The 25,610-nt window shown below is 40.3% G+C and overlaps 2 protein-coding genes across 5 annotated transcripts in view; both read left to right on the forward strand.

Moving 5' to 3' along the window:
• The window catches only part of cv-c (RhoGTPase activating protein), a 350,270-nt gene extending 336,803 nt beyond the window's left edge, over window positions 1-13,467 (forward strand). For all 4 annotated transcript variants that reach the window (XM_069119364.1, XM_069119365.1, XM_069119368.1 and 1 more), the window contains 6 exons: window positions 9,223-10,933; window positions 11,125-11,462; window positions 11,679-11,830; window positions 12,148-12,429; window positions 12,564-12,743; window positions 13,061-13,467. In XM_069119364.1, coding sequence (XP_068975465.1) covers window positions 9,223-10,933; window positions 11,125-11,462; window positions 11,679-11,830; window positions 12,148-12,429; window positions 12,564-12,743; window positions 13,061-13,175 — 2,778 coding nt within the window. In that variant the 3' untranslated portion in view covers window positions 13,176-13,467. The remainder of the gene's footprint in view (window positions 1-9,222; window positions 10,934-11,124; window positions 11,463-11,678; window positions 11,831-12,147; window positions 12,430-12,563; window positions 12,744-13,060) is intronic.
• A 2,882-nt stretch (window positions 13,468-16,349) lies between these two features.
• LOC138182277 (cilia- and flagella-associated protein 298) overlaps window positions 16,350-25,610 on the forward strand; it is a 113,799-nt gene continuing 104,538 nt past the window's right edge. The window contains exons 1-5 of the mRNA XM_069117947.1: window positions 16,350-16,543; window positions 17,616-17,765; window positions 18,516-18,601; window positions 18,749-18,919; window positions 19,117-19,332. Of these exons, the coding sequence (XP_068974048.1) occupies window positions 16,405-16,543; window positions 17,616-17,765; window positions 18,516-18,601; window positions 18,749-18,919; window positions 19,117-19,332 (762 nt within the window). The 5' untranslated portion in view covers window positions 16,350-16,404. The remainder of the gene's footprint in view (window positions 16,544-17,615; window positions 17,766-18,515; window positions 18,602-18,748; window positions 18,920-19,116; window positions 19,333-25,610) is intronic.

A 25,610-nucleotide genomic window follows, 5' to 3' on the forward strand; every position in this document is an offset into this window, starting at 1 on the left:
TTTACGAGGAGCGAACTAACCGCCGCGGGGACAGATGGAAATCGACGTCGAGTAAAATAGGAGCGAAGGAGAGAAAGGATCGACAATCGGGCCCGATCTGTCGATCAAGCTCGAGATCTAGATCTAGTAAATGAGGATTTAGTTCTTGCGAAGGCGGTCTAAGATCGGACGCCAGTTCATTAACGTGCAATGATGGCTCTTGAATGAATGGCTAGCTCTCGCGAGGTTGATTAAACCTTTGAGGGTGAAATCGTACGATAAAGCGGTTTTCCGTTTTCAGTGCTATAGCATATTCAGCTTTTACTCCTGTTCATTGCGAATATACAAACAATAAATTTGTGCTCGTCAAAAGTTACTCGACAATTATGTTTTAGTTTTGATAATTTTATTTCGAATTCATTGTAAATTGTATCTTTGTCCTCTTTATGATTTTGATATAATCAATTTGTATTCTTACTTCTTTGTATTACCTCTTCTTGAGGATTTTATCGATATTTAATTTGTATGATATTCGATTTCGTTTAATTGTTTTAAATTAAATATTTAAGGGTATCTCTTTTAAATGGTTTCAAACCTGATAGTCGAGTCGTAAATCTGTAATTGTTCAACAGAAATTAGGAATTACGTGTTAACTCGACAATCGATTTGCATTTTCAATGAATTACCATAATACTTCGAAGAAGATTTGAATATTCGATCACGACGATCGATTAAAGCTTCTTATGTGCAGTTAATCGACCAGCTAGAAACTGATGTTCTGTTTGTAACATAGCATATTACAAACTTGATTATTTCTTTTTTAGAAACTCACTTTCTATTCATATTTTAATATTTATTTTTATAAAATGATTCAAGGAAAAGTTTGAAGATTTTAAGAACGTGCAGGACTTGTTAAAGCATGTGAAAATATTTTACGAACATGGAATTTTTCTAAATTTGCGGAAACTAATTAATAGCGATAGCGTAGAATTTCTTTAATTGCGGAAGTTAATTAATAGCAATAGCACGAAACCTTTTTAATCGCGGAAGCTACATTAATAGCTATAGGTTTAGTCTTCTATAAATATATTTTCATATATTTAAAGTGTCTTTTTTTAAATTTCTATCTTAGTTCTCAGTTTATCCTGTACTTTTTTTTACTCGAAACGCGAACGTAGGCGAAGCTTGTCAGATTCTTTGGCCGAGAGTGGAAACATCGCGTCAGGCAGTTTGTATAATGAATGATATCCTTCACGTGGAATGGAATTCACATCTCGTAAAAGTATTCTCGGATTGACGCAACTGCTTGTTGTGCGAGAATGGTACCGGATGTGCGAGAAGTAGGCGAGGACAACTATACCGTGGCGGCAATTAATGGCATCAGATTAAGTAGTTTTCAAAGTTGCTTTTATACTATGCCAAGATTTCCGCTTTGAACCCCTTTTCTCTTGCCAATTTTTTACCGCACTCAGTTGATTGAAATTCTTCATTTTATTTTTAACGTACCAACGTAATCTACTTAAATTAGTCAAAGCCAATTAATACGAATTCATTACAGTATCTACTTCATCCTAAAATATTTTACAAAATTATCCCACACTTAAATACTTCTTGGCTTATCTCCAAAATCTACTCAACCAACTCTTCTAAACTTCAATAGAAACACTTACGGAAACATACTTTGCAGAGCATACATAGAGATCGACAACATTTATCTAAAACCCAGCATTATCGAAGAATCTCCCACGACGAATAAACCAAGAATGTAAAAACTTTTCAAAGTTGACGCCGGTGGATTGGGAAATGACAGGAAGTCTAGTATCGTAATCGACTGTACGTAAGCTAGCGTCAACGTCAAAAGACACGTGTATGTGTCGAAACGTCGCGCGAAGAATCTATCCATTCATCGTTGACCTTGTTAGAAAATGGAGCGGAAATGGTTATTGGTAACGATATGTCGGTGAGAAATAACGAAAAGCTCGGTCAGCTAGGGACAAATCCGTGGGCAAAAAGAGGTCGTCGTCGAGGCTGGAAATCCAGGGAACCAGATCTGGTTCGTGAGGTGGTTAATTGCCACGACTCGAGACGATCGTCTTTGTCGTTCGTCCCGTGAATCGACACGAAGCTGACGGAAAAAGGGAAAAGAAAGCTTCGCGAACCGTACGATTCCCGGAGGCTCGTTACTGAATCACGATTGTCAATGAAGAAATCCGCGGCCTGGCGAGCGGAGAGCAACCGCGATGGAAATCCATGGAATGTCGTTCTCCTCTATTTCTTTGGCTGGTCGAGAGATCGAGGTATCCCCCTCGTACAAACGATACCATACTTTCGAACTGGGAGGATTTCAACTGGGTAGAATCGATGAGGCTCGTGAGAAGCGTACGCCGTTTTTGTTCTCACAATTCGTTCGGCTCGCTCTTGTTTCTACCGAGGAGACACTGTGCGAATTCACCAACTCGCTTGTCCTCCTCCTTCCATCCTACCGGATGATACATCGTTCTGGACGTCATGATTTAAAATGCTGATACTCCTTTCAACCCCTACCTGTCCCAAACGTTCTTTCTTCGATTCAACTGTAAGCAGCCCATTCGATTGCGGAAAAGATTTCATTAAGTATTTTGTTTGGTACTGAACGTGTATGGTAGAGCCGAAAAGGGGTTCGTGATGTATTTTTCAGTGGGCGGTTTAAAATTCATTGGTAAAATACTTTGAGATGCGCTTCCTTTATTTTATGTGAAGTTCTATAAATCCTTTTGAAGAATGATTATCATAAAAACAATTAACTCATTTGTATTTCATGTAGAATATATATGCTGTAAAGTATTATAGGAAGATATAAACTGGGCTTAATTTTTAATGCGTTGTATTTTCTTTACAAGATCTTTAGAAAAAGCATATTTCTGTTAATGATAGTGGGCGAAGACAAAAATGTTCGTTTCTATAAGGGTTAATATGTCGGACATATACATTTTTATCGATATTCAAGATAAATTTATTTAATGTTCGCGATAAAAAAGAGATAGTGTAACGTAAAGAATCCATTCAACAACGTCATTAAAGAACTCCAGGGTCTCTCCAGATTGAATAACACCATTCAGGAATATTTTCAAACTACAACCAACTTTCCATCTACAGCAACTCCTCCGTAACTAACTTATTCATCTCTCAAATCATTTATTCCCGCAGTCACATCACATCAGATATTACATTATCTCGTTCCTCGTGTCAGAATCCTACTTTGACTACGTACTCTCAAGTGACACAAGCGCGCGGCCTTTTAAAGATCCAACATATCAGACCGCGGATAAAAGAATTTTTAATGAAGATCAAGCACACATTCGCACGCGATATTTTTCGCAGTTGAAACTCAGCTTCTTTCTATCTTCTACTTTAACTTAATCTCTTTCCGGTTGGCCCGTAACAAGAATGCAGCAACTGACATATACTCGAGTTAGAAACTAAGGAAAACGAGAAGAAGGTAAGAGACATTCGTACAAGATTCTATAGCAGAGTAAAGCCGTGTATACACTTACGACGGGGCACCATGGACCAAAATGGAAAGAACAAGTGATTTTGTTTTATTACTAATGTGGGTACTATATTTCAACTTTTAAATTCTATTTTAGTTACTTTCATTACGTTCTATTTTAGTTACTTTCATTTAGTTACGTTCATTATGAAGGCATTTAATAAACATAATTTTAATTACACAATCTTTTGCATAAATTGCAAAGTTATAGACTTAAAGCATTAGCGTTATTATGATCCTTCAGTTTATAATAAAAAATATTTCAAAAATGTTAATGGTGTGTAACGTAAAGTTGAAACGAGGAATTGTATACATCTATAACAACTTTTTCTTTTTCTTTTTTTTCGTAAACCTAAGATACCTCTCAACATTAAAGCAACGTAATTGGATCGAAAATGACTGGAAGAACGTAGCAGGGTTAAGTATATGATTTTGTACGGGTTTCTCATACGCGTTCTCCAGCGACCAGAAATATATTATCGATTTAGAGGAAGCGATCCATTGGTCTGGCGGACCAATTACAGGGGACGACGAGATCGGGAGCGAGGCAACGTTTAATTGATACTTAACGCGAGAGGGCTACGACTAATGTGCCAAGGGTCCTTTTAACAAGCGAGAACGGCGATCTGGGTCATTGTACCGTCATCGTATTCTAAATTCGGAGTGCAATGAACGTTGTGCGACTTTTATTCGTTCGAGTTGCCAGCTTGGTAATTTAGGAAGCACGCGAAGTATGCATAGTACGAATTTTAATCGGATGAGTACGTTGAACGATTGTCTGCGGTTTCTACAAGTTTAATTGTCTTCATATCCTGTGGTAAAGTTTATACTGTTTATGAAGGAACTTTAACTGTTAGAGATTTGACGTGGAGATTAGATGTAAGTTGCTCCGATATTACGGTAGATTGGACGTGTGCTTGGTTTAATCCCATATATACTTCTTGGATTATCAGAGTTGGAATTTGAGTTATAAGAATACAGAATCATCACAGAATCTTTACGAATTATGTCACGTAACTGATCTTCAAATATCGATCCTCAGAGCAAGCAATTCTATCGTGGATTGAAAAATCACAGTTGGCGCGTAAATCGAATTTGAAAACTTCGATCGACTCTAAAAATAATAAGAACGTGCGTCTTATTGGAGAAGGGGAGAGGGAAATTTTATTCTCTCTAGATAGTAGACACACGTAACCGGCAGTTAAAAAAGAAGGATAAACTAACATTCGCGCAGAATAAATAGTAGAAGCCCATAAAACTCGCACGAAACACTGTTCGTTTTACGAGTCCATTCCCGAGCCATTGTCACGCATAAAACACCAGGGTTTGTTCAACCTGCCTAGACGGAAGTGACGTCGTAGCAACGTGGGGCGACACGGCTCGTTGGTCAGCACGAACCCGCGCGGAAATAACTCACGTACGAGAATCGTCACGTCGTGTGGTAACACGCCGGAACGGAAATGCAGATATGTAAGAGAAGTATAAGTGGCGGATCGCCGATAATCGTACGCGAAACGCGGCTTCCCCGTCTCCTCCGACTCGACTTGCCCGCTTCTCCTTGAGGATAAGGTTCCCTTCGTTCGGACCAGTCGGACAACGAGGTGTACCTCGAGACACATTCTTCTCCTCACAAGAATTACTGCTCGTCAACCGTTGCTTCTCGATAATTTCGTTCAAGAAATATATACGGTCAAAAAGTGTGCGTTTAAGACGTTAAGGATTTAGGGAGCGTCGTAAAAAGAGTGTAGAATCAATTATTCGAGCTATTTAGATATAGATATAAATAGAGGAATCAAGTTTTTTGTAATGAAGTATAAAATTGTGTATTTGCAAGTGAATTAGTTACGTCTCGTGGGAATATATTGGATATGAATAAAGAAATAGATTTAGAAATATGTGTTTGAATAATATATTAGGTGTATATTGGTGATAAAGAATAACATGGGACATAATGATCATATTTGCATAAATAACATGAAACCAATCAACCGCCTTACTCAGGGATTGCCAGTACGTCAATTGAAAAAAATTAAGATAGGAATATCTAATATCAGCAAAAAATCATAGAAAGGCATGGAACATAATTTACAAGACTGTAATATGTAAATTATGTGAATCAACGGATGTGTATTTTTCAACATTTCCACCTTGTTTCATATTGTCTGACATATACTGCATTTTTCATTTAATATTCCAATTCAACTACGTTATTTCTTATGGACGAGTAAATGAAACTCATTAGCTACCCCTATAAGGAAAAAGAAAATTACATTTTACACCAACAGCACTGAATTTAGAACCTACGTTTACTCAACATTCTTCATTCCCCTTGATCACTACTATATACTAGAAGCCCTTAAATTCTTTGATTCTATTTTTACAACACGCTGTCCCTATACACGCTAGTAAAATATACATAATGTAGTGGAATGTTGATTATATTCGGATATAGCATAGCATGAAAAAAGGAACACTGTGTTAAAAACAGTACTATCTTAAGCCAGTTTGTAATTCATAGGAATCTTTCTATAAACAAGACCCACTTTTTTTTCTTTTTTTATTAATTTAAGAAGTGTGTATTTAGGATATAATATACAATCTTGTAAGTGACAAGATTGTCGTTCGTAACGAAATTCTAATGGACGTTTAGTATCACCTAAATTTTTCTTCTAATTCAGCGACAGGAAATTATAGCATCTGTTAGAATGAGCGATCGAATGGTGAATGTCTGGAGAGACATCTAAGATTCGAAAAATCTATTCCGGTCGGGAGTCCGTTTATTCTTAACGAATATCCCATTTCTGCAATGCCGTGTATTTTTAACTATGGCCCACATTCGAGCACGTTGATTATTTTCTCGCGTAATCAAATGGCCCTGTTGTCTGACTTCGTAACGTTCATCGATAAAGAATAAAAAAAGAAGACGAGGAGGAGGAAAAAAAGAAGAAGGAAAGAGGGAACACTTTGCATGTCATTTTACGCGTTTCCCTTTCCTCGAATGTTCTGGTAATTTCGTTTAACGATCTCACTGCTCGGCATGGCGTTTATGATTAAAATTTATCACCGTAATAACGTTACACCCCGAGGAAAAAGAACAGATTGTACAGCGTTAAGCTGCTAACGTAAATATCCATAAATACTCTTCGTCTATTCCTTGCATCACCGCAATCATTAAGGTTCAATCCTTTTAAGACGCGATAAGCTTTCTATGGAGTGATTTGGTTTCTCATAAGCGACATTCACGAATCTGTCGTTTATTTTCCCACTGTCGTACATTTATGCTTCGATTCAGCTTTCATTTGCAACAAGTATCAAAGTATAAACATTATAAAATTCATTATACACAGGAGAAGTCTTTCTTAATGTTCAATACGTGTATACAGTAATTTTACAGCAATATGCATTACATGAAAAGTTTTATTCTGAAAAGTTATTCTCCACCAGAATTTCTAGTTTCTACTTCACTATTGCAAATCCTTGATTTACTATTGTTTGAATATAACCACCCATACCAAACCCAACGTAATTCTTAAAAGCAAACTAGCTTTTGAACCGATAATTTCCTACATTCAGAAATTATATTACTCTCTACTCGTCAAATACTTTTAAAAAATACATCTAAAGATCTGTGAAGAACATTTGGTGTCCTAAAATAAAATTCAATACAGCTGAGTATTAATCATCACATTCTCTCTAACACTCAAGATCCTCCCACTCATTCATAACGATTTCATGAAAGCTAGGGAAACGGTACATCCGTGACAGCGATTAGACACATTTGAGGCCAAGTTTCGAATTCGCCGGCGTGCGCCAACGTAGAGGCATAGCTTCCATTATGTCCTCATGCATCGCCATGAAATAGAATGGAAAAAAATTGCGGTACTAGATGGTTAGGTCGTGATGCTCGCTTCCTGGACAGCGAGCGGCGCGAAGAGGAGTTTAGCTGTACGCCACGATGCCACCGATGGAAACCGTGCGAAGCGACACGAGGTGAAACTTGGTCCATTGTCATGTGGCGAAGATCACGTAAGGTCACACACTCTCCCGACTGACTCTCGCAGCCCTGCCGATGCCCTACGTGGAAACAACAAAGGCGTCAAGTTTCGTAACGAGCAACAGAGCGTCGGCTTTATTGTTAGAAAACGGACTGGCTTTGCCTACGGTCGTCAGAAGGAACAGCGTTTCAGTTTAGTCATCTGTGGCCCCGATCCGGCTCTTCCAGACGTCGAATCCCACGTTAGTCTCTCGGCTCGTTTGTCCGCTTGATAATAAAGCGTGAAATGGTAATTCAGAGTTGCATTGTGGGAAACTAGAGGAACATCGGATTGAGGCGAGGTTTGATGAAGAACTTACAAAGTTTGAGATGATTTTGTAGTTATAAGATAGAATCGATAGTTTGTCGGGCTAAAATGGATAGTTTCTCAAATTCGACAGAACATGAAGTTGGCAATTAACCAAATGGAAAAGTTGCAAAAATCGAGTTGATTTTGCAATAGTAAGTTGACCAGTATCAGTTCCGTAAAACACAAAATCAAGAAATAGTTGAATAGAGAAATTGCGAAATTTGTGTATTCTGTAATCGTATGGTGATAATTTGCTGGGTCCAGTAATTTAATTAGCAGAAATTATAATTGTGACACAATACTGTTAAAGGTGTCTGTGCTCAGATGAAGTTTTACTCGAGAGCTCTGTACATTTGCAAACACATACATTACGTAACTCTCCTTTCTCTTCTTCTCTTCTTTGCGTTTCTTCTATAGTATGTCGAATACAACAATTATAATAAAAAAAAAAAGAAGTTAATATAATTAGCTGCTGAACAAACAAGGAAGGCAAAATGCGATTGATGCCTTATTAAGTTCGTTATTATATACAACCGATGTGAAATATCAATTATGTAAGTCAGAAATTCAAGATTTCAAGAGTATTCAAACCAAAGTAATACTACGTTAAAACAGAAAGCGTGTAAAATGCATGGAAATGATTCGTTCTTTAAAAAACGGTATTTTCATGGCAGAACTGGTGTAACATAAAGGCGTGGTTTTTTTCTTCTCACGCCTGCCGGAAGAATCATTCATCTTCCACAACTTACGTACGGTGTCACAGCCGATTGCGAGAGACCATAGGTAAAAGCAACGGGGCTTGAAACACTTTCTACAATTAATTACACGACACGATAGCGTCCTCGACGGTGGTCCTTAATTTGTCGCTACATCAAACGCAAATTGATTATCAACCAGTGCCACTGGTGGCTGCTAAACATTCGCTACGAGTCGTTAATCTTGCACGAAACGTTTCTCCACACTCTCCAATGGTCGACCGGAGTGTATCATGAGTCACGTCTCCTCTGAATCACGTCATTAGCTCGTTGTAATCTTCCACGAGCCCCACTACCGTAATAGTATAAAAAAGATCAAGTTTCGAGGTAACCACATATTGCCGCGTGTAATCCAAAATTTATTGATATAGACGTAGATCTTGGCGTTCTTTTAATAAATCCCAAAACGAATCGTTGCATCGTACGTTATTGACGTCAAAACCTGTCAGGCATGGTCGAAGATGGAAGGAGATAGAATTCTTGGTTATGACTGTTACTTATGCAAATGAGACGCGCGATTAAGGCCGCGTTTCGTAACTTTCCTTTTAATTAAGGGCACCGTTGAAATTCGCTCTCGCTTAATTTTCACACGCTCGATACGTTTACACCGTTGCAGGGTGGCGGCGATGATTCGGACGAAGATACACAGTGCGCCCTCAGCGAGAATTGGACGTTCGAGAAGAAAACCAGACGCTGGTCCCGCGTGTGCGACGTGACGCAAACCAACGTCGAGAGGTTACAGGCGATTGCTGGGCAGAACTTGCAATCCGAGGAGGACTCGTTGGAGGATCGACTGGAAGCCGAGGAGGCCGAGGATACGATGCTGGACACTCTTAGATACAGTAGCTTGCCACCTGGTACGCTTCCCGATGAGATCGGCCCGAGATTTCGAAGAACCGGCTCCGAGAGACTGAGGGATGGAGCTAAAGCTTTCCTTAGGCGGGTCGAATCGTTGAAATCCCGGCGGCGAAAGCACCAGAACCGCGACGGCATCGTCATCAGTGGCCCGCAAATTCTAGACGTGATGTCGATGCAGCAAAAGATGAAGGAGTTGAATTGCGTGGACGTATCACCTACGGGGCCCGCGCCGGTGTCTTTCAACGACCTTTTACCGGGTTCGCCGCTTCACGTGCCTGGATCACCCGTCACGTTACCAGCTTCTCCTTATCACCTTCCACCGTCGCCTCTGACCAACGCGCCTAGTCCGTTCGGCGACGATTCGTCGAGTTATTGCTCGGACGGGTCACAAGGAGGTGGCCCAACGCCTACGCCGACACGCACGAAGATGAATCGAGCGAGAAGGTTCTTGCATCGTGGCCGAGAGGATCAAGGCGCGCTCAGCGACTCCGAGTGTCAACCTACCAGCTGGCGACACAGGTATTTCAGAGACGCGAATAGCAATCATGCTAAAGTGTTAGAGTACGTGACTGCCCATCCCCAAAGTCCCAAGGATTCGCCGACCAAAACTCCCATAAATAGTCGCGGAGGAAGCCTGAATCTTGGGAAGGAGTCGCAAAGGTACAGGGACAAGTTGTCGGGACAAAGTCAGGAAAGGTACAAGGAAGACAAGGTGGCCGCGTTGAAGAGGGAAGACAAGATGCACAAGAGCTTCAGACATCGCGACGATCCGTACAGAGAGGGTAAACCCTTGTCCAAGGAAGTGACGGTTTACAGAGAAAAGTCGAGGTCCAGGAGTTCCGAACTCGCTGGAAGTCAAGAGAGCAGTTCGACAGTAGCCAGTCGTGATTCAGATCAGGAAGAGGATTCTCCGAGGCACAAGGGTACCGTTGTTAGGTGGCACAGTTTTCAAAGGGGATCACTATATCCTGAACCGCTGGATCCTCTGTGTTCACGAGCTATGGCCTCGATGTCCTGCGGGCAACTCTTGGTACTGAGAAAATTGGCTCTGTTAAAACTGACCGCTTGCATGGAACGATACTGTCCAACTCATCGTACGGGTTGGAACTGGGAATTGCCAAAGTTCATCAGGAAGATAAAGACCCCTGATTACAAGGATAAGACAGTCTTCGGGGTACCGTTGTTGTTATCTCTGCAGCGAACCGGCCAGGCTTTACCAAAGTGTATTCAAATCGCGTTGAGGTGGCTGAGAGCGAACGCCCTCGACCAAGTTGGAATTTTTAGGAAGAGCGGTGTCAAATCGAGGATACAGAAATTAAAAATGATGACCGAGACTCTCGGGGATAACATTAACTTTGATGGTCAGCAGGCCTTTGATGTGGCTGATCTCGTTAAGCAGTATTTCAGGGAGTTGCCGGAAGCGCTATTAACCAACAAGTTATCCGAGACCTTCATCGCCATCTTCCAACGTGAGTATATATGTACATCTATATATTAGTATCCATATCGATGACAGAATGAGACCAATACAGAATCTGTAACGCTCTTGATATCCATACATCTTTAATCTCGTAAGCCTTCTGAACTAATGACTTATTAGTAAACTAAATTAAAACCGGCAACAAAGGTAATTACATACAGGTATCCATAATTGTTACAGATGTACCTGTTGATCTGCGACCGGACGCAGTGCAATGCGTCCTGCTGCTTCTGCCAGACGAGCATCGGGAGGCGTTGGAGACTCTGCTCGATTTCTTGAACCACGTAGCGAGCAACGCTCCCTACAACCAAATGACAGCCTCGAACCTGGCCGTGTGCCTGGCACCGAGCCTGTTCCACTTCAACCACAGTAACACGAACGTGACCAACAGGTCGAGCAGCGTATCGCCACGTAGGAGAAAGACCGTGGGCATTCCCGATCAGAGGGAACTGTCGGAAAACAAAGCCGCTCACGACTGTCTTCTGTATCTGGTCAAGATGCATCGTGAATTATTCATGGTGAGTGGCTCGATGCCGAACGTCCAGGTCGTTCGAGAGGAGCGTCATCCGTCGTCGTCTCGAAACGGCGATTGTGATCGCGCTCGAATCTGAGATATATATACATATATATTTATACATATGTATATGTGTGTATTATTCGGATATGTTCTCACGAATCATGAAGGGAAATACGAGTTAATCTCATCCCCCTTTCTCTGTTTCTGGTTGCATCAGGTCTCCTCGGATATGTTGACGCAGTGTCATTTCAATTACATGGAGGAAAGCGTACCGGTCGCCTTGGAAGAGCTGGGATCCGAACTTAAGCAGGATTGGAGAGGATATCTTTACGCTTGCACTACGGCCTTGTTGAAGGAGGCGCGTGAGAAGTACGTACATTTGAAGTTTGTCTTCCCTTTTGTCGTAATTTTGTTTATGATTGGTATAATGATGGATCTTCTTTAAAAAAAGTGCTTTCATTTACACTTTTTGGCATTTGGATGATTTCTCGTAAAGTCTTGTTTCTTTCATCGCGTTATATATTTTTTCATATACTATTCATTTTAGACTTTTTAATACAAGTTCTGGTATTATTTTTCTACCTAGAATTCTTCTATAATTTTCATCCAATTTCAGCGAAAATTATTCATTTAGAAAAAATATTATATACATGTAGCTAGCCATATAATCTATACTTCTTTTACAGAAGTCGAGGATGGGTCACTGTGCACAATCCAGCTGATAGCACAGTGGAGATGGCATACAAGAAGGTCGGAGATGGACATCCGCTCCGATTGTGGCGAGTGTCAACCGAGGTGGAAGCACCACCGAACGAGCTTCTCCATCGTGTTCTGAGAGAAAGGCATATCTGGGATCCTCAGCTTTTAAAGTACAGACTGGTCAATAAACTGGACACCAACGTGGAGGTCTTTCAATACGCCACTGGGAACATGAGTCCTCTTCCTGCTAGGGATTATTGTGTGCTAAGGTGTGTATTCGTGTTTGAGAGGCACGATATTCAATTGCATTGAGAAACCGAACGTGACAAATAGCAAGACTGATTTATAAGAGGTGTAAAATGGGAGGGTCGAGTTATAAATTATGTAATGTTGCATTGTACAGATCCTGGCGTAACGATCTCCCTAAAGGAGCCTGCGTCATCGTAGAAACATCCGTAGAACATCCGGATGCTCCTGTTATGCCTGGTGGAACACGTGGTATTGTTTTAGCCTCGCGCTATCTTATCGAACCTTGTGGTAGCGGTAAATCACGGATTATGCATCTCTCCAGAGTGGATACAAAGTACGTATTCTTTGGATTTAGGGAATCGATAATCTTCTTATATACACTGTAAAAAAATTTCAAATCCCTAAAAATATGAAAAATTATGAATTGGCGATTCAATATTTTGATTGATGAATCAATATCCTTGAAAATTAATAGCTTTAAATACTTTAAATCGCGTTAATCCCAACCATAACCATTAAATTTAAATAAAAGATATTGATTTTCTATTCTAATATGAATAAAAAGGTTAATGTACCTTTTTACAATTTTTATATTCATACATTATTTTAAATCATAATCCTTAATACTATTGTGCTTAATTTTAATTACAGAGGACGCACTCCAGAATGGTACAACAAAAGCTACGGCCACCTCGCTGCCCTTCACCTCAGTAAAATTCGCAGCTCCTTCAAGCATACGACAGATGGTCCTGAGAGTAAAGTCTGAGAGGAAGCAACCGTGCAACGAAGATTGTTGCACGGTCCTTTCTCTACTTTACAGGATCAGGATGATCAGCATGAAGAACACAGGATCCTGAAGGATGTGCTACAGGTTCAGCCTACCATAGACGAGGAATAAAGAAGAATTCAAATCGCGCCCACTTCATCGGTACCATGACCAAGAAGTTAAGAGATCTTGGAGAATGTAATGGGACAACTCGCTGTCAAAGATATGAATCCCGAATGAGATGATATTTATAATTGAAAATAGGGGAAACAAAAAAAAAAAAAAAAAGAAATGGAAAACAGAAACGTTAACGGTACCATGCACGAGCTTTAATTGATGTGAAGCATTTTTTGTTGAAGCCTGAGATGTATAGAATTAGACGAATTATTATTAATCGTGTTGTTAGAGGATGAAGAAGAAAGAATTTATTGTTATCGTAATTCTAGACGAAAATTCTCTCGGTGTGATGTTTTATTGTCTAAGGATCTTGCCGTCCAGTGATCGTGAAAGTCATTTAAAGAAAAAAAAATAAAATAAAAAATAAAAAAAGGCAGGAGACCGAGTCGAAGGAAAGTTAAAAATGGGCTAGTACGTGTTTCCCCCGTGTACGTAGGATACAGCGCACTATTTTTGCAAATATCCGTAGTCCGATGTTATAATGTTAATCGAAGTCCCACTGAGCGATGCTTTTTATCTTCGGCGATAACACATTGTGGAATATACAATCTTTTGCGATGTTTCGATGTAAAGAAGAAGAACGCTAACGTAGCAAATAATGTTGCCTTTTTCAATGGTTAGATAGAATGATTTCAATAATCGTATCGATTAAAATATCCGCGAAGCATGTGAGAGAATGGACGTAGAATATTTTTCGATTTGTAGTCGCTACAAATGCTGTTGCAATCTATGTATGTAATATTCCGCGTCGCACGATGTTTTAATCTCACCAAATGATATACAAGCGATCAATAGGAGAATGAAGCCGCGCACAATATTATTAATTCACTGTTTAGCACTTAAGAGTCCCTATTTTGTATGTTTCTTTCGGACCAAATGCCAATATTTCTATTGTATCATATCACGCGCCGTCGTAACGAGACATAGTTCTTTCAGATCGATTCTTTTTGTACATGTCACAATTTAGATGACCACGAGGACCGTGTGTGAAATTATTGTAGTGGATACGCAATTATACAATGTATTTACGAATATTCCATTTATATACAAAAATAGCTAACAACGTGAAAATTGGACGTCCAACGCGGTCCACTTGCGTTCGATATTTCTGTACGTGCAATTTCAAATTGTATTTCTTTTTCAAATCGTCGTAAAATTACGTCTCCTTCCCCTATAATGCCCTAATCTTACGATTAATCCGATTTAATCGAGCAATGCGAAAGGATTTTGAGTAAATGTGTAAGTTCTCGCGCCCGTTGCAATCAGGCGCAAACAATGTGAAACTCGCGTTAATTAAGCAATTGTCATTGTCACTCGTATTATCGATGTTGAAGCGTTGAAAAATCGTCATAGCGTCTATTGTTAATTGTCTGTCTGAAATTGTAAATGTCAATCGAGCCGGTGGTCCGGGGAACTGTTTTTTTCAATTGTTCTCGGACAGTCGAGCATTTAGAACGAATCCGTCATCGTTCAAGATACGTTTGTGCATGCACTATTAACGCATAGGGACCACCTTCATTCAGACTCCCCTTACACCTTAAAAGAAAATGAAGAAAAAGAAAAAAATATATTATACAAATATACCGAATCGGGAAAAAAAACGACCTGGAGAGATAATACACCTCATCGAATCGAATTATAAGTGTATTTTAACATAATACTAGTCATTTACAAGTTAGATGAAGTTACGGATATCGGATATAAGTGTATAGATTTTTATTCTACGAGCGCTGCGTCGAGAATATTTAATTATTATTATTAATATAATTATTATATTATTGACACATAAAGTAATTACATGGAAAAGAAAGAAATATATCGATGATATTTTTGTGTCCAAAAAACGCCAGTAGGGAGCACCGCGAATGTGAATGAGTGAGAGAGAAAGAAAGAACGAGAGAGCGAGCGAGAGAGAGAGAGAGAGAGAGAGAGAGAGAGAGAGAGAGAAGGCAAGAGAGCGCGTCTGAATGTTTCTCCGTTATTTGTAATGATATATGGTCGTCTTTATTCTTGTAATCCGTGTTTCACTAGAATATGTAAATATGTATATTATACAATAATGAAACACGATTATATACTCATTAAACAAGATTGTTTTATTTTGTACACCTCGCGTACGAGCCATTTAATTACATTCCAAAACGCATTTTTTCGAAACAATCAAGTTACAGCTCGCGTATTTACGATTTTCAGTTATGCAATGAACGATACAGTTAAAGTTAAAAACGATTTATCAGGAGTTGTTTAATCGATACTTTGCGTTACCACGAGCAATACATTGGCGTTTTCGCGTTCGTGCTATGATCTTGCCGTTTCTCGATCAGTTAGCCGGACACAAGCTGCTATTTTCGCTTTAAAGGGTACTGTCAATTTCTATTATCGTGTAACACGTGTTGCATACATTTTGTTTCCAACATCAAGTAGATACATTTTTCTTCGAAGAATAATTTACCTTGGAATTCTTAAGTGAGTTAAGTGTCAAACCAATTAACAATTTGTTTTATTGACTGACAGCACCAAATCTTTGGAACCGACTAGCTGTATTGAAAAGGTAACCTATTTACATTGTTATATTTACAATATTATAGCATTATCATATCACGAGAAGCGATAAACATACTCTAGAATTAATTAACTTCATTATTCTTATTAATGTTTCTAATATTTTATAATGAAAATGATAGTATCTCGTGTTACCAGCAATACAATATGTAGAATGTCTGTCACTGTAACGTTATCTGAACGTTATATGAATCCCTTTTAGTAACCATATTAATTCTTAATTACTAACGTGAAATATAACATATTACGTGATATATTTCCTCATGTAGCTGAAAATATACACCTTCTGAATTTGAAGTTTTACATTATTTTCTCAAAATTCTGTAAAAAAATTATGAATCGATTATTTTAATCACACTAGTAGAGTCTTCCAGCCTATCGTTAAAGACTATGATGTTTATCGTTCGTCGCATCTCATATAAATAAAGTAATACATGCTACAAGAAGCTGAAAGTGGTCACGTACGCTTTGTTCCAAGCTTTCTGAGAAAATGGTTCGGCTGCACGTGAAGAAAGGCGACGAGAGCCAGTTTCTGTACGATACACTCGTCGAGGCTCGGATTGAAGACATTATATACGACATTACTATTATTTACAACGGCCGGCTGAAAGTCTCAAGAATATGTTATGGTAATGATCGCTTGTATCTCGGAAAGGGGGAATCAGATCGAGAAAGATGACATATCTAACAGCGTGGCAAAAGAAAACATTCGCTTGTCCGTGGAAAGTTACACTTTATTTAGGCACAGTTGACTGCGGGATCGCAAGTTAAGTGGCATGAGTTGTCCCGAGGTAACAACGTAAAACGCATTATTACCGTTTTCTCGGCCTTTTTATTTTCACGTGTGTGTAACGACCTCTCGCAAACCGAACGCGTACGATTTTATCGAGTATTACCGCGGGCCGCACGAATGCCAATGATTTCATTGACGATAGCAAGTTACGTATCCCTTCATTTATTCTCCGATTGTGCCATTAATCCAATGACACGTTTTAACATTGTCTACATGCTGCCGCTTATTTATGAATTTTTCTTGACCAGAGAGATTTTACGTCTTTATTCTTTGTTATCTTCGAACCTGAACCTTTCTGGATATTGAGGGAACTTTCCAAGTATGGGATTTTTTCTAATATAATGAATGTTGTAGGACTTTTTGTTCTTAAATGTTTATATATATAGCATTCCAAATTTATAAATCTATATTGAATTACAAAGACATTAATACCAAAAAATGCTAATAATTTCCACCCAACGACTGATTGACCTTTCACATAGATCCGCGAAAGAGAATAACAATTTACGATCAATTAAATACAGCTAACCAAGGAAGCAATTCTCCATTAGCAATTACATACGTTCTTAAAGCAATGAATTATCATTTGTACGTGGTCGTATGTTCACACGAGTACTAGTCGAATCTCGACGATTTTTTTACCATTTCCAATGGACTCTTCTGCTTCGTTATAGTCGGTCTCGGTTCCTGTACGGAACGCTAACGCGAGAAATCCATTAACGATTATCTCTCGTGGAAGGCCTCACCCGCGGCTCGTAATAACAGCGCGTAATAAGAAGTCGAGGGCCGAGTTTATGAACCCATCCATCCTGCGCACCATGTAATATTAGTCACACGTCGCGCCGGGATAATAATTACGCGGAGTTACGCTTAACCGTGCACCACGGTCTGTGTTTTTCGAAAAATAGAAATCGAGGAGCTGATCAAGCACGGCACCATGCTGCCCCATGACATGATGGGCCTCACCGACGAACAGGTTGAGGAGCTCAAGCTCAAGGACGAGTGGGGTGAGAAATGCGTACCGATAGGCGGATGGACCTTTAACAAGGACGTCATAGGTACGTGGAAACGTATTTAGCTCCTTCAGAAGGATACTGGCATGTATGCGCATATTTATATTTAGCTTTTTCACATTAATAGACGAAACAAATAATACCTACACATTTTGCCATAGAAGTCGTTCATGAACGACATTTTAAATATGGTTATTTAACAATACGAGGTCATTGATGGAAATTATACGGATTCTGTAGAATTCATTCTGTGAAACATCCTTTCCGTGGATGTGAAAGAGTTAATTTATAGAATTTTATAGACATAATAGGATACAAGAGTACCATTAATATTAAATGAAATATCTTGTGTGCGTGAAATTTGTTTACGAAGACCTAATTACAATTTTATTGCCAATGATTATGTACAATGTACATTATTTTTCTTAGAAATGCTAAGATAGTTAGGAATTATAAATTATATAAATCAAAACATATATATCTAAAAAAAAAGTTAAAATATCGTAAAAAGGTGAAGAATTTTTTGATGACAAATTATATTTTTAATCTCGTATATACAAACGACAGACTTTTGAGCCAAGGGAAGGGAATAACGATGCAGTTTATTTTATGCCGCTCTAAACGGCCGCGCTTAGGGCGCATGCAAATGTATGGTTATCGGGAATGGAGCGTGCAACGCAGGCGAGAAATTGGCTCAACCAGAATTTTTGTTGCTTCGAATGGGCTTGTAATCGTTGCATTAATTGCTTGCCAGTCCCAGCCGGAATGTTACCACGAGTGGTTTCCATGTTTCAGGCCGCAGAAATGGCAAACAGCCTAACGTGAAGATGCAGGAGGTCTTGAAGAAAACGATCGAAGAGGCACGAACTATGGTTTCGAAGGTAATTTTCATCCTATATGTCTGTGTGTATGTGTATGTTCCTCGTTTCTTGTTTTTATCAACTCAAGGATAGACTTTTCTCGTTTTCACCCTGTGTGTTCTACTAATGTGTTTCTGGCGTCTTTTCTCTCGTTTTTGGACTTCGTAGAAGTTGGTGCAGCAAGAAAAGCTGGTGACACAGAAAACCGTGCAAGAGGCATTGGACATTCTAAGGGGTGCCGTGACGATTGTTTATCCAATGGGGCTTCCTCCTCATGATATTATCCGTCAGGAATTCGAGAACACGGAGGATTTGAGCGGCACTCAAGCATCGCTCGAGGTCAGAGTTCGACTTTATTTGACTAACATTTCAAATAGATTAAATCGAATCAAAGTTACGAATAGAATTTTATTCAAATGATACTCGAATAAATAAAAATTATTTGAAAATAACAAACAATTTTTTATTTATATAATTATTGGTAATTGTTCGATTAGAACTTTGTAGATGTTATAGAATACATTTGATGGTCGCAGGTTATAGATGTGCAACTGGCACAACTTTGGTTCTCAGGAAAAGAATTATTACCAGGGACGAAATTAAAGGATTATGTCGGGATGAACGAAAAGACAAAGATTATTATCAAACTGCAGAAAAGAGGAGGCGGAAGACCTGCTCGTGAACCATTAATGTCAGAAGAGGAAAGGAAACAACTAATGCTACACGCCTATAAACGACAGGAACAGCTCAAGGTAAGTGAAGTTTCCGTTTTGTTGATAAAGTAGTTTTCTCTTTTGTACGTACATATATTTGAGTTGCAACTTTGAAACGTTATCTATAATAAATTTCTGAAATAATTTAAAGTCAAAATTTAAATTTCCCAATTTGTACCAATACACATTGTTTTCTGAAAAGGTGATATTGTGATAGTTGATGTCTACATTTTCTAATGTACTAATCGATGCTAACTATGAATTGTAAGTTACGTTATTGATAATGTAGTAGTACTAAAGACATATCCTATAATTATTAAGATGCTTGTACAAAACAAGAAAACTATTTTCTATCTATATTTTGCATGCTAGAAAAATATCTACTGACGGTAAGTATTACATATCTTCCCTTCCAATGAGTAAGTATTTAAGTAAGTTTCATCATCCATTCTTATTATTTCACATTGTACTATATATTATTCGAGTATAGTGCTGAAAAGTAGAAACACAATACAATGTACTTTTTTTCTCCTAATTCTGGGAGGCATTGAAGCTCACGTACCATTTTAAGCCCTGTCATCTTCAATGTTGCCGATTCAGTATAGAATATGTAAAATCCCAATGTTATCAGTGGTTGGAAAAGAAATTTAATGTTGTTATGAAATTACAAATAAGATATGCATAGAACAGAATATTTTACAATTAAAAGTAAACCAGAGAATTTTGTATCTTTACAGTGCTTGTACATTGTACGTCCTTGTTTTATATATTCTAAATGTTATGAAACAGTTGATTGGAACAGTAATTCTCATCTACTCCTTTCTACGTAAAGGTTTATTAATCTTCAAATAAATTTTCCTTTTCTTATACATACATTTACGAAACAATCAATCCTTGCTCGTTATGCGAAAAAACAACCTGAATCTTAAGAAAAATTGATTAAAAAATCCTAAAGATAAGATTTTAATTAAATCTTTTCAGGTGGTTAGGTCATGATATGTGCTGAAGAAAAACTAGAGTATAGTTAACAATATATTTATTAACAAATATTCTCGTTGTACACTTTGCGTAGAGCTTGCGATTACAATTAGCGGTTCGCGGTTACAAGTTCGACTTCTAGACAATGCGTTACGATAGCAATTCAGCAGAGTGTGCGGAGCGAGTTCGGATGATGATTGCATCGAGGGACTCTAGTCAACTATCGACTACCAACAAACGACTGCTGACTGGAGACTATCGATTGACGACTCGAGACTCGACTCTTGGCTGACTTTCCGTCACGATGATGCAGAAGAAAACTATGATGGGTGTGTCTAAGGATACAAGATCATCGGCTTCGTCGAGGAAAATTTTCATTAGGAAAGTGAGGAAAATGGACGTTACTGTTAATTGGTTAATCTCTAGGTCGGTGGTTGAGGAAAGATGCTAATCGCCCTCGAGAGAAGGTTGTTAACGGGAAGCATCGTACGTGAGAAAAACCATATTTCCCGTATCTTTCTATAGTATGTAATAAACTTTAGGAAATGATAAAACAAAGGCTATTTGCTCGTTTGAAGAACCTTAGAGAAATCCTAAGGTTTATAGCGGCTCCAGCGCCGGGCACGGATAGTACTTGGATGGATGATCGCCTGGGAACTCCGTGTGGCGTTGGCGAAGCGCGCTGGGCCCGCCGCGCCCCCCGGTGGGGTTCGGACTTGGGCGCTGGCGGCTCGGCGCCTTGGGGCCGCCAAGCAGTCCGGTAGGGGAACCGGGCTGCCTGACACGGCGGCTCCGGCGACGAGGCGCGGTGTGATATGGCCACACGCCCGCTCCATCAGCGGTGGTAATGGACGCGGGGGGAAGCCCGGTGTGTCGCTCACACCGGTTCCCGGGCCCCTCTCTCGATCGCAGCCGAGACGGTCATCGTGGAGGTTTTAGTCGATTGGAGTCCGACACTACCACGCCGCTTTCCCCAGAAACGGCCTGGCGTCCGTGCGGATTTCCTCCACGTAAATATAAAAAAAAAAGGTTTATAGCGGGTCCTTAAGTTAGGTAGAAAATATGCTATAAAAATGTTCCGACGTCTGGCAATCATCTTGTCCGAAGGATTGAGTCTTTGTCGAGTGCCGCTACAGTACCTCCTTACGTTAACGTTTTTTTTTTTTAACACAGGTAGATCTTATGTACTAACTTATCTACAACCTGCCTACAAAGTGAACTTTCCTGCCCGCGCGCGTGGTGTAATGACTTCTTGAGTCACCTTCGCTTTGCTGTGCTCATTTAGCGTTTTGCGTAGTTGGGGTTTTGCGCGATGTGAACACGTCGTGAGTTCCTGCGCTATTTTCGAGTTGCTGATGTGCGATATGGTCGGTTACAATAAAAGTGGGTTTTTATCGGTCTATGGATACCTTTATATGTTTATTGTTTATTTCTATTGTACAATTTTTCTTGCCTCGCCGTATCACCTTATATTGCCCGTCGTAGGGTGGTTGTAAAGGCAGCGTAAGAATACATAGGGCGATGTTTTTAGTTCGCGGAAAACGAAAGTTTTCTTCTCGCTGTGTCGTGTGATCGGGTGTGGTCTGATTTTTTCTATCCGTTCTTTTAAACGATTCGCGTGTTCGGAATCGGCCTGTTGCTCCGCTGGTACGAAGAATTCTGCCGGCAATCGTATGCCGGTGTCATAAACCATTTTTGCTGCCGTTGCGTTCAAATCTTCTTTTATAGCAGTTCGTATTCCCAATAAAACAATTGGCAAGATTTCTACCTAGTTGCTCATATCGTGGCATTTGATTGCTGCTTTCAGTTGACGGTGCAAACGCTCTACCATCCCGTTGGACGCAGGGTGATAGATCGTCATGCGCAAATGCTTAATGCCGAGCAACCGGCATAATTCCTCAAATAATTTTGATTTGAATTGGCGTCTTTGGTTATGATGTTATTTTAAAAGACACGCCAAAACGAGATATCCACGTAGAAAGGAGGGCCGAAGCAACGATTGACGCTTCCATATCGACGATGGGAATGGCTTCGGGCCAACGCGAAAAACGGTCGATACACGTTAGACAATATCGGTAGGCTTGCGAATACTGCATCACGATAATGTCTATGTGTATGTGTTCGAATCGGCCTGCTAACTCTCCGAATGTTCCGATGGAATGTGTCCAAGTTCGGTAATCCTTGTTTATTGAAGATCAGACGAAACGCGTCGTCACGAGTTTTTGCGTAACGCGTATCCCTGGATGGAAAAGTCCATGTAACGAGTTATATACGCTGCATCGCAAAGATTTCGGAACATACGGTCGTACGGTGTCGCCCGATACGTCGCAATATATTTCTACGTCGTGATCGGGAAAACATATCTTTTTTAGGTGTAACGCGTATGTATCGGATTTGACTAATTCGCGTAGCTCGGTGTCATTTTCTTGCGCGGCGGCGAGCGTTTGTTGATCTACGGACTTTCCTGTCGCTGCGATGCGTGACAGAGCGTCGGCTACATCGTTGTCTAGACTTTTTATGTGACGAATGTCGGTTGTAAATTGACCAATATAATCTAAATATCAAAATTGTCGCGACGAGCATTTCTCTAGATTTTGATTGAATGCGTATGTCAAGGGCTTGTGATCGGTGTATATTGCGAAATTTCTGCCTTCTACGGCGTGTCGAAAACGTTTGACCACGGTGTACATCGCGAGTAGTTCGCGATCAGACGCGCTATATTTTCGCTGCGCGGGGGTCAAGGATTTCGTGACGAATCCTAGCGGCTGCCATTCGTCGTTCGCGCGTTGTTGCAATACTGCACCTATTGCGTAATCGGACGCGTCTACCGTGAGGCTGACGGGCGCACCTGGTATCGGATGCGCTAGCATCGTGGCGTTCGCGAAGGTACGTTTTGATTCGCGAAAGCTGTTTTCAGATTGTTCCGACCACTCAATGGGCGTGTTGCCCTTTTTTGCATCTTTTAACAGGTCATTAAGTGGCTGAAGTGTTTTCGCGGTCCCCGGTATGAAACGTCGGTAGAAGTTAATCATACCGAGGTACCTACGTAGCTGCTTAACGTTCGCGGGCTTCAAAATATTTACGATCGCTTCGACACGTTCGGCCAGCGGCTTAATTCCGTCAAGTTTACCGTATATCCGAGGAATGTGATTTCGTGCGCACCGAATTCGCATTTCATGCGGTCTATCACTACACCATAATTGTTGAGGCGGTTGAACAGGATTCGCAAATGTTCGCGATGTTGTTTTTCGTCTTCCGGAGTCATGAGAAAGTCATTGATGTACGCGTAGACGAAATCGAGACCACGTGTGATTTCGTCGACGAATCGCTGACGTGTTCGCGCGGCGTTTCGAAGTCCAAACATCATGTTGGTTGCTTCGAAAAGTCCGAAAGGTGTCGTTATCGCGGTTTTCTCGATTGTCTTCGGGCGCAATCGGAATTTGATGATATGTGCGAACAAGATCGATTTTTGAAAAGATATTCTTACCATGTAGATGTTGCGCGAAGTCTTCGATATGTGGCGGCGTGTACTTGTTGGGTACGATGCGAGCGTTCAATGCACGATAGTCGCCACATGGTAGTAGGTTTCCATCCTTCTTCACGCCTTGCTCGATCATCAAACTCCTCTTTAACCTGTTGAAGTCGATCAGGTGCGAGGCGGCGGGGTTTGCTGTAGACAGGTGGGCCGGGTGTGGTTTCGATGTGGTGTATCATATCGTGTCGAGTCTTCTCTTTTCCGAAAACCGGTGAACGAGTTAGGTCTGGAAATTCCGCCAAGAGTTGGTAGTAAACTGATTCGCCAATAATATTTTTTATCGATACTTCGTCGGCCGTGGCAGCGTATCCCATTGATGACAACTGGGTTGTCGTGTCGAGGAATCTTTTGTTTCGCGGGTCCACGAGCAACCCATAGCGGCTCAAAAAATCCATGCCGATGATGGGCGTTTGGACGTCGGCTACTGCAAAACGCTATTTGAAGGCTCGTCTTAGGCACAGGATTAGGTTAATCGCGATGGTGCCGTATGTTGCGATCCGCGTCCCGTTGGCCGCGAACAGTTCGTACTCGCTTCTGTTCGCGGGGCCATGTATTCTGTTGCGCGGATATACGCATATGTCGGCGCCGGTGTCCACTAGAAAGGAGATTTTTGAGTACCTGTCCATCACGAATATGCGGCGGGATACTAGGCCGTCATCGCTTGCCGCGTTTACGGACGGGTGGTTCTGTTTCTCGTATTCCAAGTGCATGGGGTACGGCACTTCTTCGCGCGTTCTTGAAATGTGTGGAATGCGTGGTAGTAACAAAGTCCGAACTGCTGTAGTCAGTCTCTTGAAGTCGATCTCCGACGACTCCGGCTTCGTCTTTGTGCAGGGCGAGTACTACCGAGGCTCAGCGCATTTATTTGCGCTTGCATTTGGGTCATCCGTTCGCTCAACACGTTGATGGTGGAGGCCAAAGGATCGCTTGCTCCGACGTTTTGTGCAGGTGGACTGATTACCGCAGTTATTCGGTCTGCGCTGGCCGCGACAATCCGTCCTGGATCCGGGCGGATCTCGTGTATACTATCGGCGATCCAGGTTCGCGTTTCGGCTTTCCTGTCCTCCACAGCGGCCAGGACATGCTGCACATGCACCGGTATATTTATGTTACTAATGAAAAATGAATCATCTCAATATCATATTATTGCTATGAAGTTACGCGATGCGCAGGAAAACCTAAAGTAATAAATGAAACACTAGAAATGTTTCTACTCATTCTGTATATAATAAATGCCATTACGCTCGTAAAAAATTCTACATAATACAACCAGTCATTCGCATCAATTCGGACCTTTCATCCCATGACATGATTAGGCGACTGGAGAAACAAAATACATCAAACTCACAGTTCGATGTGAAGGACGTTACAGTAACTCAGAGGTACTCGTCATCACGAATCAAGATAGACCATCATTGAGAAAGAATCATTGGACCCCATTGAAGAAGGTGGAGGCTGTAGAATCTTAAAGAAAACAAAGAATATTATAATTAGTTCCTGAAGTCACAGATTATTTAAAAAAATAAAAGTAGTCAAATATGGATTTTATCACATTTAAAACTCTAATAATAATAAAGGTTAAAATGCAATATTAAGGGTTTGTGTTAATCTGGATTTTATTTTGATAGAAGGATACAAATTTGAAACTTCCCAAATTACCGATTTACTTGTTCCTTAATAATAATTAAATTAAGAACAAAATTTAAAAAAGTACAATATATAGAAAAATATGTACGTCATTAATTTTTGGGACGCCATTACATCTTAAGAAAAGTTGATTATTGGCTCTAATACCGGAAACGAA

Source organism: Bombus flavifrons, chromosome 8 (assembly GCF_040668555.2).
Source record: "Bombus flavifrons isolate JBK064 chromosome 8, iyBomFlav1_principal, whole genome shotgun sequence".
Classification (NCBI taxonomy): domain Eukaryota; kingdom Metazoa; phylum Arthropoda; class Insecta; order Hymenoptera; family Apidae; genus Bombus; species Bombus flavifrons.